Source organism: Anabrus simplex, chromosome 7, assembly GCF_040414725.1.
Source record: "Anabrus simplex isolate iqAnaSimp1 chromosome 7, ASM4041472v1, whole genome shotgun sequence".
Classification (NCBI taxonomy): Eukaryota; Metazoa; Arthropoda; class Insecta; order Orthoptera; family Tettigoniidae; genus Anabrus; species Anabrus simplex.
Window position 1 is genome coordinate 49,764,201 of NC_090271.1, and position 20,210 is coordinate 49,784,410.

The 20,210-nt window shown below is 37.9% G+C and overlaps 1 protein-coding gene across 1 annotated transcript in view; it reads right to left on the minus strand.

The window, feature by feature from the left end:
* The window catches only part of LOC137501507 (zinc finger protein 813-like), a 126,372-nt gene that overhangs the window by 36,231 nt on the left and 69,931 nt on the right, over positions 1–20,210 (minus strand). The window contains exons 4-5 of the mRNA XM_068228565.1: positions 19,610–19,721; positions 13,351–13,523 (exon numbers count right to left, since the gene is read on the minus strand). Coding sequence (XP_068084666.1) covers positions 13,351–13,523; positions 19,610–19,721 — 285 coding nt within the window. The remainder of the gene's footprint in view (positions 1–13,350; positions 13,524–19,609; positions 19,722–20,210) is intronic.

Below are 20,210 nucleotides of genomic sequence, written 5' to 3' on the forward strand. Positions count from 1 at the left end.
AAGATATTTTGTTGCCAAATACAGGGCTGAAGGCGTTCCATATATGACAGTCTAACGTATCCACAAAGACACACACCATGAAATGCTGTCAGGTGGTACAGTTATTTATTCACATCTATTTACAAATTAAACACACGCATGACCTTAATCACTGCTGTCACTAGCAAAATACATACATCAACAAAGCTGCCATTTTAACAACTGCCTATCAATGCACATGGAGATTGCAACCTTAAAACACAGTTGAAACAAATTACTGCTTAAAAGCATGTCACAACACATGATCACAAGTATAACCTGTTAACTCATAACTCTACTGAACAATAATTCTACTCTACCGTCAAGATTGCCTCCTTACATACGTTACAAAAAAATACCTTCTCAAAAATTCTAGAGTGCTTAATACATAGATATAGTGTACAGAATATTCTCCAGCGTTCTTGTCTACCCAGTACCATTCTGGAAGTTACAACGTGTTTCACAATTTTGTAGTGGATTACAAATTATATATACAGATAAGAATTACATACATGTTCTTACATTAATTGAACTGATATAAATGTCTATATACAGTGCATGTTTCATGACATAACCTCACAAACAACACGATCATATTGTATGTACATATGATGTAATAATAATAATAATAATAATAATAATAATAATAATAATAATAATAATAATAATAATAATAATTGTAAAATAATAATAATTCAAGCTCAATACTTGCATTTTTTACCCATGGGTGAGAGAATATTGTTTTCAAGTTATATCAGTTTATTGCAGGTGCATCAAGTCGTATAAGCATAAGTCGTAAGTTCCTATTCTGGAATTTATCTCCATAAGATGCATTGTAAGGGTTGGTGGTTAGGATGTACCTTTACTTGATGGTACATCTTCTCAATGTCTGCAATGAAAGCTATTCTGTGTGTTCGGAATCATATGGTCAGTGAGCAGAGATCTTGTATTGTGTGTCCAATCATTAATTTATCATTTAGAGAGACTCCATTATCACTTTTAGCTGAGGCATCAAAAACTACTCTCAGTTTGGTTGTGCTTCTTCATTCTTTAAGGACAGCATGATAACGGAAGTAGTATTCTGCCTTTCGAAGTGAAGATTCAGGTTTTAGCTCCATCATGCGTCCAAGAGACCGGTATTCTCTCATGAATTGAACGCAGTTTCTATGAAGCTTCTCGTTTGCTTGCAGTTTTTTTCCCAGGAAGTTTGCAATGTCCATCGAATTTCTTAGACTTGGCCCTGCCCTTAAGATGTAGTTCAACAAAGAAACATCCATTTTTCATCTCTATTAGTAGTTTTATTGAAGTAATTTTCCCACTCTCGCTGCTCGGGGGATAATGGAACATCAGCTACTTCAAGGCTACAAGAACGTTGAATCTGAGCTTCTAAATGTTCCTTTGATCTGATGGAAAGAAGTTGTTTCCTGCTCATGGATCACTGGCTTGTGGACTCCTTTGTGGATATTACCCACTGAGGATCCATCCAAGGTGTATGTTCTGCAGAATAGGATAGCTCGGACAGGTCCTTTTCTCAGGCAAGATCAGCTGTAGGAAAAACTGTGCTTCAATTAACAGATGGGCAGGTATAAATGAGGATCTGCTAGTGTTATGTCACTTGGAGTATTCCACTCTGAGTGAGTTATCATTAAGTGGGAATGTTACCAGTAATCTATACAATACAATCCATGTTAAAATGGTAATCATTGACTGTAGAGTGCACACTGACGTTCACTAATGAATCAGCTTGGGATGATAGTTCTCCGAAAGGCTGTAGAGAAATTATTGGCATTTTTCTCCTTTTCAGTCTGGATAGTGCACAACATGTTCTGAGATGAAATTGTTCTGGGAACCACTGTCGAGTACGGCTTGAACTGGGTGGGGTCTTCCATGAAAATCTTTAATTTCTATCAGAATCATACTCGGAAGCACCCGAGTCCTCGGTGTCCTCCTCAACGCTATTTGCCTTACGTCGCACCGACACAGATAGGTCATACGGCGACGATGGGATAGGAAAGGCCTAGGAATGGGAAGGATGTGGCCGTGGCCTTAATTAAGCTACAGTCCCAGCATTTGGCTGATGTGACCTCCTCAACGAATGATAAGTCACTTGATAAGAGTCACTGTCTTCCGTTGACTCTGAACAGTTGCTGTTTGAATAGTTGGACTGCGTTGGCATTGGCGGTTCAAGTTCACGATTAAGCAATGTGTGATGGTACTTTTTGCATGTTTTACATGACATGGTAGATTTGCATTAATTCCACAGGTGAGAAGAACTGAGACAATTACTGCAATATTTGTTAGTCTTCAAACATTTTGTTCTTTCTTCGGGAGATAACTTGCGGAGTCTGGACATTTGTATAACTGGTGTTCTTGTGAACAGATTGGTCTGTTAATGTGACATACGAATGCTGAGTTGATGATTGTCGTTCAGGTTTGTTAACCTGTTTCTGGCTTTCATTCTGCTTGGAGGCCTAAGTTGATCTGGAAAGTTGTAGGGTTTGACAGTATTTTTCAAAAAAATCTAATCTAATTAAATTTACTTGCTTGGAATTCCTCAGAATCCAACTATGAATGAGCTATTTCAAATTTTAATCTTGATCTTTTATCAAGTCTGGATAACAAGATACATTGTCAGTAGGCTTTGGAACATATGGAAAGTGGTGATCGTGTTATTTTTAGTATTATAGTCTAGTATTTTTCTAATTATTTTGTTTTTGAGTGATCCCCGTCTTCTGAGGAGGAGGTATGAGTGTTGTCTCCATTTTCCTCATCTTGAATGAGTGGTTTTATAACACTTTCATCAACATGTTTTAGCTTATTTCGTGAAATGACAGTTTTTTTGTCATGCTGCACACCATAATTTCATGGAACTTTAGCCCAACAATGAATAGATCGATGCGGGAGAGCCAACTAACAAAGAAGTTGTATAATCCCTTTCTTGATCGTGAGGTTTGTACAGTTGCAAGTAATCAGCTTCATTTTCCGTATCAAAATCTAATCACTAAGTTTTACAATATTAAAATTCTTCCACCGTTTTGATACTTTTTTATTTGCCTTTTGGCAAATTTTTATTTGTCAACAGTACATGTTTCGTTCCTTATTTAGGAACATCCTCAGCTGTTATTATAGCTTAGGTGAATTGCTAAGATTTTAAACACGTTAATTTGCAGGTACATTGATTCACTTAAAAACTACTAAAATACAAATTAAATTGAATGATATTAAAAACAATGTAGGAGTTAGTGTGTTAATGATATGAGAACGGATGATTACATAGTTGGTCAGCTTAAAAACTATGTCTATCCATTTGAATAGTTATTAAAACAAATTTGCATTTTGTTACATTAAAATGTCTGTTTGCGGTTAAAAGTTTTAAAAATATTTGACTTCATAACACTGTTCAAATTATTGAAAGTTTTTTCTTCCGTTCCTTCCAGGTAAGTTGTATTATATTATGAGTTTGCTTATAGTGCCTTTGATTGAGTCTAATGTGGAACTTTGAAGCTGATTGCTGATCAATTTTTGTGAAGGGAGCTTCGTTTCAATTTCTTGCTGTTGTTAGAACTTGCCTCCCCGTAAGGAGGAGCATACAACGGAACACACACACACACCATTACTATACTAGACGCAAAGCAGCATCAAACGTCCCTCCAGGGTCACAGTAGAATTGGAGTGAAATTAACAGAATTATTTGATTATTTTGTTGAGCAATGGCTGCTGAATGAATCTATTCCGATGGAGGGGTGGAAATGTTTTAACGTTAGACACAGAACAAGCAAATTTGGAAGGAACTAAAAGAAAAAGAAAGTACCGTAAACTGGACGGAAGAATTGCTCTAAGCACGAGGAAGTACAATGAGGCTGGCAACTTGGAACGGTTTATGAACGTGATGTCATTTGTCCTCAGAATGGAGTAAGCGTAAGTGTCGTTTGTTCAGAAAACGTATGTTGTAAATAAGAGTGTATTATTAACAGTATGTATGTAAAATTATGACGTATCTTACAGATGAGAAATAATAAAAGCCCTAAATCTATACGTAAATAATTAGTAGTATAATAATTTCGTGTTGCTATTTCTAGCCGCGTGCAGCCCTTGTAAGGCACCCCTCCGATGAGGGTGGGCAGCATCTGCCATGTGTAGGTAACTGCGTGTTATTGTGGTGGAGGATAGAGTTATGTGTGGTGTGTGAGTTGCAGGGATATTGGGGACAGCACAAACACGCAGCCCCCGAGCTATTGGAATTAACCAATGAAGGAATCAAACCCGGGACCCTCTGAACCGAAGGCCAGTATGCTGACCATTCAGCCAATGAGTCGGGCAATAATTAGTAGTAAAAACTACAAACTTCTTAAAAAGTGCAAACAGTTATTCTGTCAAAGCAAAACAAAAAGCAGTTAATTTTGGGACTAGGACAAAGACAAAGTCACCTCCGTACAGGCCATGAAGGCCCTTGGAGGAGTGGAAGGTAAAGGCTTCCACCATTGTTAACCGCGGCATGTGATGGGGTACAGTGGTTAGCTCTACGCCCGGCCGCCTTTGCCCCCAGGAATTAACCTGGTACTCATTTTTGGTGTAGGTTGAGTGAACCTCAGGGCCATATGCACCTCCGGAAGTGGAAATCTCGTTTCTTAAATTTTATGACTTCCTGACGGAGATTCAAACCCACAGCAATCCGGGCGAACCGAGCACGCCTTTACCGCCTCGGCCAGGAAGCCCCTTTTTGGGACTAGGTCATCATTATTTTAAAGGCCGAGTACGGTTAACCGTGGTGGTTCATGGCGTCCGAGGGTCTTCCGAACCCTGCCGTTAACTTCATGTGCGGAGCTACACGGCAGGCCTAGCTCGAAAATAAGCGAGGTGCTCTAAAAAAAGGGCATGTAGTTCCGATTAGCGCTACCAAACAATGAACCTTGCACTAGTAATAAAAGTACAATATAGATACTTTATTTCGTGAAGGCTTATCTGTAGGAAATAGGCACATCGAGACTACTAATGTGTCCGCAATCGATACTGTCCACAATAAAGACGCAACTGAAAGGGGAAAACCCTGGAATGAGCTGGCACTCTTCCCAAATATTTTGTGTCTGCTATCGCGACTCTCCGCAACCACGATGACACCGTGGAACCAGGTGAATGCAGCATCCCAGGACACCATTCGCACCTTATACGCGTCGATGCAATCGCGCACGGAACAAGTTATCAGTGTCCATGGAGGACCCAATGCCTACTAGTAAACAGGAGACATGCTGAACCTAGATGACTGAAATGCCAATCGTTTCTGCAGAACATACTAATGAACATGTCCTGTGAATATGAACTTCCTATCTCTAGTCTTTCAAGGTGTTCTGTTTTTTATGAAGAAAGTGTAATATTCCGGTGGATGGTCCATTGATAAAAGAAAAGGCCAATGAACCGACATTGAAGCGCACCCTGGACTTCCAGTGTTTGAATGGCTGGTTGCATAGATTCAAAGAACGACATAATATCACTTGGCAGGCAGTGAGTGACGAAAGTGCAAGTGCAGACTGAAAGTATTAATGATCCCGCGAGTGGCACTGATTTTAGTGAAATGTGCACCCAAGGATGAGTTCAATATGGACAAGACAGCTGTCTTTTTTAATGCCTAACCGGAGGGAACTCTCACTGTCACAGGACAGGCTTGTCATGGTGGAAAAATTTTTAAGGACAGAGTGACAGTGAAACTTTGCTATAATGCAGATGGCAGTGAGAAATTACGCCCTCTTGTTATAGGCAAGTTCGCAACGCCCCACTATTTTAACGGTGTGAAGAATTTTGCGTGTGATTATAGATGTTCTAAAAATGCTTGAATGACAGGACATTTGTTCCATGAACGGTTGCTCTGTTTGGAAAGAAAGATGGCGTGTAAAGACCGCAATATTCTTCTTATTCTGGATCGATGCGCTGCTCACAAGCATGATGGACTGGAACTTTAAAATATCCATCAGTGTGACTTGAACAGATGTGCAGGATGCCTCGCAGATGTATGCGAGAACCGTACCATCAAATGAGTGAGTTAGAAATAGGGTGCATTATTGGCGTGAGAGAATGTGATGCATCCATCCAGGAAATTGCTGCTCTTGTGGGACGGAGTGTGTCTGCAGTGCAACAGGGGTGTACAGAAGGGTTCACAGAAGTTGTAAAACATGACAAGATGGGTCTGGTCCCACCACCCAGACCACTCTCGGAGAAGATCGATACCTCATCTGAATGGCATTGCAGGAGAGATCTGTGCCCTCCTCGGCTCTGGTGCAATAGTGGTTATCGATTCACAGCAAACACTATCTGCCACATGCAACCATTGGATCAAGGGTTTATTTATTGCGTGAAACGTGCACATCGGAAGTGGCTTGTACGTTTTTTGTAAGAGAGGTATCAAGAAATGTCCTCTACTCTGATACCAGGAAGTGGAATGTACGGATGCTATACGGACTGTAGCTGTGGCTTGGGACACCGTAACATCCTCTGTTATAAAGAACTACTTCCGGAAGTGCGGGTTCTTTGCAAATGATACAGAACAAACAGCCGCGGCCAATGCCGATAATGGGGACTGAACTGATTTACAACAGCACTTGGAGTTGGAAGAAACTTTCGAAGACTTTGTAAACACTGACAATCAAGTACAAGTAACAGATGCAATTGACCCATGTGAGCCCACGGAAGTGGAATCACAAGCAGAAGAAACATTAGAAACAGAGTCTTTTCCCACATTCCCGCCAGCTAAAGATGCAATGACAGCCTTATCGATTCTGGACAGTGTCATCTCTACCAGCTATGCCCCAGAAAATGTTGTGAATGCAATGGAAGTAATAGATTTTATTTTGATAACTTACAAAAATGCACTAAAGGAGCGCACCAGTGACTTGTATTTCGAAAAGAATGACACTAACGAGGAAGATATTAAAATGCATTATTGTTGGAACCTAATTTCTATGTTGGCTGTCTGTCTGTCTGTCTGTTAGGTCATCAGCCCAGAGGCTAGTTGGATCCTCAAATAGCACCACCAAAGGTTATGCGGTTATAAGGAAACCGCAAAAACCAATGGCAGCACCAAAATGAGGCGTACTAGGCAAGACGAGGAGTGAGGTAGTTTGCCATTGCTTTCCTCACTGGGTCAGAAAGTGCTATTGCAGCACGACTGACCCTATGAGCAACACCTTTCATAACACTCAGATGCACTAGCCGTGCTCTGAATGTCATGACTTAGCACCACCCATACCCCAGCAGCTTCCATATTGTCACAGCTATGGATGAGACTGGGACTTCGGTGAAAGCTACACTTTATTCTGGCCTGTGCCAAGAGATGGATACAAATGTACTGTATCCATCAAGAAATGGCAGCAGGCAACTATGTTGGCTACCATGTTAAAATATACTGGCCATCCTGTCGTACATAGTTTTTTCGTGTTTTCATGTTTTCGTGTTTTTCGAACATCGAGGTATCGATGGCTTCAAACGAGGTCAAATAGAATAGTGTGTGTGTGTGTGTGTGTGTGTGCGCGCACCATAGATAACTACAGGATTTATTTTTCTTTGTGGATATCAGATATAAAGTACCACAGACCAGAAACGATTTGATGGCACACTTAACCCAATTTCTGGCCTGTCAACTCTGCATAACTCGTTCAAAGTTCTTGCTGCATCTGCATTTTATTACTGTATTCTTTTCATGACTGTAGACACTGCTTGTGAATTGCTTCCAATTGTCTAATGGAATTCGCTACAATCGCACATCCTTTCTGCCGATAGCAGGTGATTGACAATAGTTTTGTTGCTTCAGTTTATCATTTCGTATTTAAAAAAGTAATCAAAATAATGGATAGAAGTGTTCTAAACATTCAGGAAGAGCGGGGTATTCTATTTAGGTATGTACATTTTGTGGTTGATGAACCATGGACTTCTTTGTTATTGCAGTAGAATCTCCATAATTCGAAATCGGTTAATTCAAAATCCCGCCTAACTCGAAGAAGCTCTCGTTCCTGGAAACATGAGATACAGTTTTGCATGTTATTTAAATTGTTTAATTCGACATACGGATAATTCGTAATTCGAAGTACAATGTCGGCCCCATTACCGAAATTCAGACTTTTAATTCGAAACTGCCTTTACATTTTAAAACAATAGTATTTTACAAAGTAATTTCAACTCGAAATTCATTCGCTCCACGTCATAATATAACGCGCGTTCCAGAACGTGGAAGGGTAGCTTTCCGCACTTACACTCACTTCGGTGGGTCTACAGTGCGCTTCATGATTGCTAAGTTGAATGAAATCGGAATTGTTTTGTATTCAACCCTTTAAGGAACACCGTAATATCACGCAACAGGCAGTGTGCGCAAAAACAGAATCCGCGAACACTGGCAATGCCGACAGTTGACGAAAAAACGTAGCTCATATAATAAATTCATAGGCACCGAACAATATTGTCATTGCCGGTGAAACTACATTGGTTTATTTTAATACAAGCCCAAACGGTCTTATGGTTTTAAATGGGTCATAGTACTGCGTTGCAATGCACATGGGATGGAGGCGAGAAACTTTATCCCCTCGTCATAGGAAAGTTCGATAAACCACAATGTTTTAAGGGCGTCGGGCACTTTCCATGCCAGTACAAAGCATCTAAAAATGCAAACAGTACAGAAATCCAAAAAATAATGCATTTGCACAGGGGGACCGGCATAATTTATCCTCGTCTCTGAACTGTGTGATTTTTTTTTTTCTTTCATTGCGTGAGGTTATGTTTGTCAGTGATTTATCCAAGTGCATTATTTGAACATTGTAAATGCACCTTGTTGGATACATTTCGGAAATAGTTTTTTCCATAGCATTTGAAAGGTTTAAACTGTGAATCGAGGTGATTGCATGTATTAATGGCTGTTAGAATACTTTGTGACGCGGCAAGTGTTTACATTTCTGAAGTACGAGAGAAGTGCCATGGCGGGAAATCGTACAAGGATAGAGTCATAGAAAAGTTCGATTTTAAGGGCATCAGGTACTTCCTTTGTAAATACAAGGAATCTAAAATGCATACAGTATAGTAATCCAATTAATAAAGCACTTGCACATGGGAGCCAGCATAGATTTCTCCTCGTCTTTGAATCGTGCTTTTTTTCTTTCTTTCTTTCTTTCTTTCTTTCTTTCTTTCTTTCTTTCTTTCTTTCTTTCGTTGCATGAGGTTATGTTTGCCAGTGAGATATCCGAGTGCATTACTTGAATACTGTAAATACACCTTCTGGGATACATTTTGGAAATAGTTCTTTTTTCAAGGCATTTTAAAGGTATAAACTGTGAATCAAGGTTAACTGCATGCAATATATAAGTAATAATAATAATAACGTAAATGTTTCCACCTTTTCAATACAATATATTCACAAAATTACAAAATTATACGGTACTAGTTTCGACCCATCTAGGGGTCATCATCAGCCGTATTGGAGCAAAGATCATTTGTGGCGAAATCCTAAGACAATATTATTTTAAAGAATAACAAGTGAAATGAGATGTTATGATAATAGTTAATAATACAAGGAATATACATACTAAGAGGTTTTTAACAAAGAATAAAGTATAAATGGGGTGTTGTAAAAATTATAATCATGGAAATCAGTAAGTTCTTGTATTGAAATGAAATATGGCTTAGGAAGAGGGCTTAAGGTGGGGCTGAAGGGTGCGGGAGAAAGTGTAAATGTCTTGGAAAAGTACCTTTGATTAAATTTAGGATTGAGTTTAGGTTGGCTGCATTATTGTTTCTGAGGAAAGTGATAAATAGATCGAAGAGTATGTTGGGTTTCTCTGAGATTTCATTGAGATTGTGACTGGCATTAAAGTATTGGTCTAGGTGTATGTAGTAATTTTCCATTATGTTCAGTAAAGGGCCCTTGTTTGCTAATACGAGGATGTCCATGTCTTGTTCAATATTGGTGAAATTATGGTTATAATCTTGCATGTGTTGGCCGATGGCTGAAAACTTGTTGTATTTTATTGCGTTAGTGTGCTCGTGGTATCTGATAATGAAGTTTCTCCCGGTTTGCCCGATGTAGGTTTTTTTACAGGTGGTACATTTGATCCTATAAACTCCTGATTTTAAAAAACTGCTGGTCTTGTTGATGTGTGAAGTATTGTATAAAACATTCATGTACTTATTGTTGGTTTTGAAGGCTATTTTAACGCCTTGTTTCTTAAAGATGTTGGTTAACTTGTAGATATCATTGTTGAACGTGAAGGTGGAAAATGTTAGAGGTTTGGTTATTTCTTTTTTGAGGGTAGTTTTTGGGCGATGTTTGTGTTTATTGATTATCCTTTCTATAAAATATTTGCTGAAGCCGTTGAATTTTGCGATTCCACGGATTGTGTTGAGTTCGTTTTTTAGATCTTTATTGGACATAGGTATGCTGAAGGCTCGGTGAACTAGGCTGTTGTATGTGGCTCGTTTGTGGGACTGGGGGTGCACTGAATCTTGGCGAATGGTGGAGGCTGTTTGAGTGTGTTTTCTGAAAATTTTATAACTGAAAGAATCTGAGTTTCTAGTGATGGTTAAATCTAGAAAGTTGATTTTTTTATTTGATTCGGATTCTAGTGTGAATTTGATATGAGGATCAATATTGTTGAGTCTTAAGAGGGTGGTGGGTGCGTTAATTGATTTCTCATTCATGATTACAAAGACATCGTCGACATATCTGGCCAAAAGAGAATGTTTTCGAATTCGTTGTCAATTTTGGTGTATTCGAGGAAGTCCAGGTATATTTCTGCTAAGATACCTGAGGCCGGTGACCCCATTGCCAAACCATTTTGTTGATATATGACATTGTCAAAAGTGAAGAAGTTATTGTAGATGATAAGTTTTAATATTGTGATAAAGTCTTGTATCTCTAGTTTGCTTAAGTGGCTGTTTTTGTTTAAATTGTTTATAATTATTGGAATTAATTTTGATACTTGTATGCTTGGGTACATGTTTACAATATCGAAAGAGTGGATGGAGTGATCCGGTTGCAAATTGAACTTGTTTAGTTTTTCTACTAGCTCAGATGTGTTTTTAATAGACTTTTTGGATAAGAATTGACAATTTTTTCTTAAGAAACATTGGATGAATTGTGATATTCTGTATAAGGGGCTCGGTCTATAGCTGATAATTGGCCGGATGGGAATTCCGGTTTTGTGAATTTTGGGAAGAGCTTTAGCAGTGGGGAGTGGGCCAGATATGTCGACGATGTCTTTGTAATCATGAATGAGAAATCAATTAACGCACCCACCACCCTCTTAAGACTCAACAATATTGATCCTCATATCAAATTCACACTAGAATCCGAATCAAATCAAAAAATCAACTTTCTAGATTTAACCATCACTAGAAACTCAGATTCTTTCAGTTATAAAATTTTCAGAAAACCCACTCAAACAGCCTCCACCATTCGCCAAGATTCAGTGCACCCCCAGTCCCACAAACGAGCCACATACAACAGCCTAGTTCACCGAGCCTTCAGCATACCTATGTCCAATAAAGATCTAAAAAACGAACTCAACACAATCCGTGGAATTGCAAAATTCAACGGCTTCAGCAATCATTTTATAGAAAGGATAATCAATAAACACAAACATCGCCCAAAAACTACCCTCAAAAAAGAAATAACCAAACCTCTAACATTTTCCACCTTCACGTTCAACAATGATATCTACAAGTTAACCAACATCTTTAAGAAACAAGGCGTTAAAATAGCCTTCAAAACCAACAATAAGAACATGAATGTTTTATACAATACTTCACACATCAACAAGACCAGCAGTTTTTTTAAAATCAGGAGTTTATAGGATCAAATGTACCACCTGTAAAAAAACCTACATCGGGCAAACCGGGAGAAACTTCATTATCAGATACCACGAGCACACTAACGCAATAAAATACAACAAGTTTTCAGCCATCGGCCAACACATGCAAGATTATAACCATAATTTCACCAATATTGAACAAGACATGGACATCCTCGTATTAGCAAACAAGGGCCCTTTACTGAACATAATGGAAAATTACTACATACACCTAGACCAATACTTTAATGCCAGTCACAATCTCAATGAAATCTCAGAGAAACCCAACATACTCTTCGATCTATTTATCACTTTCCTCAGAAACAATAATGCAGCCAACCTAAACTCAATCCTAAATTTAATCAAAGGTACTTTTCCAAGACATTTACACTTTCTCCCGCACCCTTCAGCCCCACCTTAAGCCCTCTTCCTAAGCCATATTTCATTTCAATACAAGAACTTACTGATTTCCATGATTATAATTTTTACAACACCCCATTTATACTTTATTCTTTGTTAAAAACCTCTTAGTATGTATATTCCTTGTATTATTAACTATTATCATAACATCTCATTTCACTTGTTATTCTTTAAAATAATATTGTCTTAGGATTTCGCCACAAATGATCTTTGCTCCAATACGGCTGATGATGACCCCTAGATGGGTCGAAACTAGTACCGTATAATTTTGTAATTTTGTGAATATATTGTATTGAAAAGATGGAAACATTTACGTTATTATTATTATTACTTATATATTATTCTCAGTTCAATACGGACCAAAAACATGAAATTCATAACCATCAATAACTGCATGCAGTAATGGGAAATAGAATATTTTGTAACGCGGCAAGGGTTGGTACTTCTGAATTGCGAATTGGTGGTTAATTCAAAATCACGTAATTCGAAGTACGATTTTTGAGTCCCAACGACTTTGAATTAACGAGGTTTTACTGTACATAAGTCTCTGTACCGTATACACAATTTTTGAAAGGAAAAACAATAAATTTATTATTCCATCCATTCAATACTCACCTAGCTTACAAAATTAGGATCTCATCCTTATTTTATTGCTAAATTATTAAAACATGGTACATGTTTCGCTCATTTTCTGAGCATTTTCAGCCACACTAACATCTTAAGGCTAATTAGGAATATTGACCTAGAACTTATATGATTGATTTTTCATTAGCAGGCTTCAAATTAATGCAATTTTTAAGAAACTTGGTTAAACACAATTATCTTGTATATTGTGTCAAATTGGTTGTAATCTAAGTATAACAGGTATTCACATTCAATTAAAACTATTACATTTTCTTGTATAAATGTCAAAATGGCTGATCTAAGTATACCAGTTATTCACATTCAATTGAAACTATTATAGTATAAATATTGTTTACTTAAAACGTTTTACTAAAATCTTGAAGAAACATTGTCACTTCTTACAAACTTGAGAAAATGAATGTATTATACTCTCAAAACATTTTACATATACAGGCAAAGAGGTACTCACAAATTAATAGAAGTATTGTGCACATTGCGCTCATGTTCCAGCAAGTGGCGGCGCTTTGCTCCTCGATATGAACAAAGCTTGCATGGAAACAGACGCTCCTTTGTATTATGAACAATTTCCACGTGTTTCTTCAGTGCACTTTCAGTAGTGCCTTGATAGTCACAATCATTGCACTGTAAATATAAATGTAAGTATTACACAATGTTAATGAAATCGTGCATTAACATTGTTATAAAACATGCAATATAAAGGCCAGTAAACAAAATAGTGTAAATAGTATAAATCTATATATTTAAAATGCAAGGAACACCGATTTTTAAGAAATGTGATTTAGATGAAAGGCACTTACATGTATATGTGCCAAAACTATGTTTTTCTTTATTTCAAACATAATCAGCATTTTATGTCATGAAATGAACATACTATAATTGTACTTGCCCAAATACGACAAGTATGCTTTTTATCTACAATCCATCACTAATTTCTACTTGGCCGATTTCTATATTGTTTACTTTAAAGATACATATTTATACATTCCTCATCACCAGGTTTTTCAATTTCTAGTAGGCCATATTCACTTTAAAGGAATTTTTTATTATTCGGACATAGCTGCAATTAGTTCCAATAACTGACAACAGATGGCAATACTGTAGTTCATTTTGTGGATGACAACAACGGAACTACCTACAGTTACATTCTAGCACATAGCTAAAGACATTAATGAAGATATAAAACCATAGAATCTGTTAGATCTATACAATTTCTTTCCTTCCAGGCTTTAGAAAGCAGTTCCATGTTATGTCTACGGCCTGCTTCAGTGTTGCTGTGTAAAGAGACGTTTGCACTGGTGCTCTCTGACTTTCCCTAGCTGTGAGTTAGCAAAGCAGTGTTCGGCTCCATGGCTAAATGGTTGGCATGATGGCTTTTTGGTCCAGGGAGTCTTGTGTTCGATTCCTGACCAGGTCAGGGATTTTTAACCTTCATTGGATAATTCTGATGGCTTGGGAACTAGGTGTGTGTGTGTGTGTGTGTTTGTGCGCGCGCCATCTTTATCATTAGAAATCACCACAGACAGCGCCCCATCCTCATATACACGCAAGTCACCTATACGGCGTCAACTCAAAAGACCTGCACCAGGCCTCTTCGGAGGCCACATGCCATTATTATTAGCAACGCAGTCGTTAGTTGTACATTGTCATTATTACAAATTGTTCTCTCCTCTTTGTTGTGATTATTTTGTCAATATTTGATTGTCTTAAATGGTGGTAGAAGGGTAGATAACGTTCTTAATTTCCAATTCTTCGTCATTGTGTTAATTACAATTTTACAAAAAAGGAAAGCCGGGTTATCCCAATAGTCGCTGAAGGCACGTGTTTATTTCGCTTTTTTTTTTCCTTTACGTTGCACTGACACTGATAGGACTTATGGCGACGATGGGATAGAAATGGCCTAGGAATGGGAAGGAAGCGGCCGTGGCCTTAAGATACAGCCCCAGCAGTGTTTATTTCAGTCTTTATCACACTGCCTGTACAATACTCAGGAACATCAGCGTGAAATACATTTACAGGTAGGTCAGACAAGTAAAACTGCATGGGAATAACCCATCTTATAGACTGGCCATTAGTAATTCAACTGAGAATGAAAATTTGTTACCTCTGGATGGTAAATATGCTGGCCATGTTGAATTACATTTTATTGGCCACTTATTCCCTGTCAGTGCAGAAATTATAGTAATATACATTTTGACTGCAGTGCTGGAAACAATATCTGCAACCTACTTTATTTCTTGCAATGCTGATGCAGGTCATTATAGTGTTCTGGAGTTCCACTGTAATGTTTTACAACATTCACCACAAATTGTTGTAAAGGATACTGTTCAAAAAACACATATGAGGAGAAAGACACTGAATGGCTGCAGGAAAAGTGCAACATGACAGAATTTTATGGTTTCACATGCCACATTCAAATAGTACGCATAATGCTATGCAAGACATAGCGTCCACGGCACAGGAGTGCAGGGTGATGTTGAAACACGGAAAAGAATCATTGATCAGGGGAAGAGAAGGGAAAGTTTGGTGTATACATTATCAAAGTTGGCAGCCTTTACAAATTCAATACAAATCTACTTTTTCAAATAAAACACCCGATATAAATTTCATCAATATGGGGGACTTTAGCAGTTACTGCTCCACACTGTACTTCCCAGGTGAAAAAAATTTGTCTGGCTACTTCGGTGTATGCTGTTCGAATAAACAATGGAAACTGCCTGAGAGTTGTATATTTGATGACATCAAAGATTTATTCATACGGATAATGGACAGTCAACAATTTCAGGAATAAAATTTCATCCCAAACAGAGATGTAGCTAATCTAACCCTAAAATACCAAATCAAAGATCCCTCTACAATAATAATTTTGTTGTCAGTAAAATTCGAACATGGAATTTGTTACCCAATGACCTAAAGGACATGCTATCCAAAAAAGTATTTAGAAAGAAATGTTGGCAGCAGTACTTAGACGGATCAAGTTCAGTGTCAATAAATGAATTCTGTTTTCCTATTTTGTTATTTCCTTCTGTGTCTCATTAAGTTTTACTGAATTTGATTTTAATGATGCATTTGGACAATTTTATTTATTCTCAGTTTTAATATATATTTCTTTTTTTCTTTCCGTTAATGTGTTTTTATAATTAGGTGTAAAGTTTAGTAATTAGTAATTTACAATGGCAGATCAGAAAGTAACGCACAATCATTTTTTCCCCCAAATGTTTAATATGTACCAAAATCAAACAAATCACAAATGAACTTAACATTTTAGACCTGCTTTTCTATATAGCCACCAAGTTTCTCAACACATTTCTCCCATCGTGGTACCAGTTTCAATATGACCTGCTTGTAGACGTCCGATTGGTTGGAATATAGCCATCTGTGGACTGCTGATTTCACTTCCGAGATTTGTCGCAAAGTGCTGGCCGGCCAGGAATTTCTTCAGATGGAAATCTGATGGTGCCAGGTCTGGACTGTATGGTGGATGCTAGAGCACTTACCACCCAAATTTGGCGAGTTTCTCAGGAACAGGAGCAGCAACATGTAATAGACTCACCTCATCGCCAATATCTATGAGAAATGGAAATACGCCGCACGCACATAACCTTAATCTTTTCAGCTATTCACATCCATGTGGATCGTCAACTAACTCTCTGTTCTCAGCTGATACCCTGATGACGTGACATTGCACAGCTGTTTCAACTGGCACAGTTTTGTAATATTTAAAATTCTTCCAGAAAGTGTTAGCCCTTCTCCCCTTATCTCTCCCCGTCCGCACTATAATCGCAGCTTCGATCACATCAAACTGAGATGGACTTCAGCCTGTGTAGAGGGTGGAATGAGGAGTGTGTTTATTCTTTCTTACGAAGCTGTGTACATAATTTTTCTTCCTGCTCCAGTATCATGCACTTGGACGTGAGGTATGACTAACATTTTTATTTACTCCTCAAAATCTGGCAGTTGAGCAGTTTGATTTATCTAAATACTAATGGGGGAACATGTCATTTCCAATCTTAGACTATCTTTTTTCACCGGTCTACGCATGATAAATAAGATTTCAAGCTTTCTGAGGTGTGCATATTTGGTTTCCACTGCTTTCTGAGTCCTCTTCATTACTATGCAAGAACTGTGGTTTTGATCCATTTTGCACCATTCGAGGTTAAGTGAGACTGTCGTTGAATAGCATGTCTAATAATTGGAACTCTCGCTAACCTAGTGGACATTACTATTATTATCCTACATGCCGATAGACTGTCAATGGATGCAGTTCTCTGTTAATGTTATTTTTTTTTTTCTTGAGGTGTATACTTTCTATGTGTGTAATCAACGAACCTCACCTATGAAGATCTTTTCGCTAGTAACATTTGTCCTTTTTTTTTTTCTTCGCTTGATGTTTGAAATTGTGTAAAGTGCCGTGCCTATTATCAGCTTAGTTTGCCTATTTGCCTTTAGGCAGGTATTTATCTCTGTTACACCCCCTCACCCCCTTCCTTTTTCTCTTTTTCTTATTTATTCTTTTGATTTGAAGTATGTGCGATGGTAGGCAAACAACAATATTTGTACAGATCAGTAAATTCCTTGTAAATTTGTAAATTTTGGTATTGTTCTTTTTAAATAGATTTTGTTCTCAAAGGAATCGCTGCTCTTTTCTCTTGCCTTGGCAATCCCGCTTCTGAGCCTAACCCGAATTCCTCAGTTCAAGACATTTATTATGCTCCTCATTTGATTCCAACATAGAATTCAAACCTTAATCCTGGTATTCCCTGGTATTCCTAGTTATTCCTACCACTGCTTTGTTCATAATTTTTACTTGAGTTGTCATCGGAGTGTACCTTATTATTATTATTATTATTATTATTATTATTATTATTATTATTATTATTATTATTATTATTATTATTATTATCACGGCCTCCAACTACCCCTCATTACAGTATGGTAACAGAACAGTTACAAACACAGGGATGGGCATTGTCATAAAGAAGTTTGACACCGTCAGAATTAATGCTGCGGCGTTTGTCACGAAGGGCACGACGCAAATTTACTAAAGTTTAAATGTAGGCTGTAGCATTCACAGTGGCCCCATGTTGAGTAAAGTCCACCAATAACTCACCAAACATGTCCCAGAACACTGTCACAAGCACTTTCCAATCAGATTGAGTCACTCTGAATTTTTTTCGTACTGGGGAACCAGCATGTTTCCACTCCATAGAGGCCTGCTTGGTTTCAGACATGTAGTGGTATGCCCACGACTCATCACCAGTGACTATTCCTTTTAGAAAGTCATGCCCTTCTGTGGCGTACTGCATTAAGTGATCCATGCTTGTCATCATTCGCTGGCTCTTGTCACTGTCTGTCAGGTTCTTAGGCATCCAGCAAGCACTAACTTTACGAAATTTCAACATGTCATGAACAATGTTGTACACCGCACCATAGGATATGTTGAACGTCTGCGATAAGGTTCGCAGTTGCACAAGCCGGACGTTCAAAATTGCTGCCTCAATGGCGCAGATATTCTGCATAGCTGAAGCTGTTACCAGCCGCCTGGAGTGTGGCGAATTACTAAGGTTCACACGGCCCTCTTGGAAAAATGCACACCACCTAGAGACAATGTTACGGTCCAGACAGTCGGCCCCATACATGCCATGCATGTCCCTGTGAATTTCACTTGGTATATGCCCTTTGGCACACAAAAATCGAACTACACTTCACTGCTCTTCACACGTGGACGACAGTAACATGCACGCCATGTTTGTTTCGTAGTTCAGGTTTGCCTTGCTACAGCTATATGAAGACAAAATGGCCTCTGTAGCACAGACTTCAAACTATATTGTTGAGAAATTTCACCATTCCAGCAGCAATACCAGGGCAGAAAAAAATTATTGTGCATTACATTCCAATCTGCTGTCGTATTTAGTATTATAATCTGTGTGTAATAAGTTATGTGTAATATATGTTAAACTGTATGTACATTATAAGATATGGTTTGGCAGATTAACAGAATTTATAGCCTGAGTCACGCCATGTAAATAAAGGCATAATAATAGTAATAATAATAATAATAATAATAAGTTTTTTTAAATGCTATTTGTACGGGGCATCAACCTAGAAAGATCTTTTGCCTCTACATGCACCATATGTGAGAAACCTGTGTGTATTTTGTACATGGAGGAAGTGAAGAGTGTTGAATGAGAGGAAAGGAACATTAAGGACGAGATAAACACCCAGTCCCCAGGCCAGGGATATTAACCACTTTACAATTAAAAGCCCCTGACCCGGATGGGAATTGAACCCGGGGCCACCGGACAGGCGGACACGTTGCCTCCTACACCACGGGGCTGAGCAACAACAACAACAACAACAACAACAACAATAATAATAATAATAATAATAATAATAATAATAATAATAATAATAATAATAATAATAATGCACTGTCCTTGGTCTCATTTGCAGCAAATATAAAATTACTGTCACGTCATGGTCCTTGTTGTTTTAAAAAGGTGTAGTACTTAATTACATTTCTAAGTTGATTGGTACTCAAATCTGAGAGTCAAGCAAACCAACATTTCAACTCCATATTTTTGGATATACAAAATTTATGAGAATTCATCTGAATATCTAAGTTTGAATCTTCATCACCAATTGTGTACATACTTTTCTAAATATTACTTCCAGACGTATCTCAGAAACAGCAGAGTATCATAACCTACCTTAAACTGTTTCTTATGCAGTCTTTCAAAATGACAATACAAGCTACTCGTGCAGTTTCCCACGTAGTCACACAAATAACATGGATACTCTTCAGGTGGTTCATGTTTAGTCCTGGAAATATGTAAAAGTATATTACTTAGCATTACAACACAAAAGACATTTTTGTAATACACTGCATATGATGACCATGGTCTTTTACTACCAGAATGTTAGAGGGTTGAACATCAAAATAAGTGACATATACACAAGTGTCCTTGCTAGTAATCATGACATGATCATAGTGACGGAGACATGGTATATAATGTTTTTCGGCGGGATTGTGTTCATAAGAAGGGCGGTAGTGATTTGATGGCTGTTGCTAATACTTTTAAATCTGTTGTAGAAATCGATGTAGAGAACATCGAATGTGTCTGTGTTAAATTTATTTTAGGTGAAAAGGTATATCTCTTGATAACTGTTTACGTTCCACCAAACTCTGATCCAGAAACTTATAACCCTTTCAGACCGTGTACGAACAATTGAGCGGGTTCACATTTTATTTATGTCTGAGCTTATTTGATGTTTTCTTGGCGCTAGACCAGACTGCAGTGCTTGTGCGGG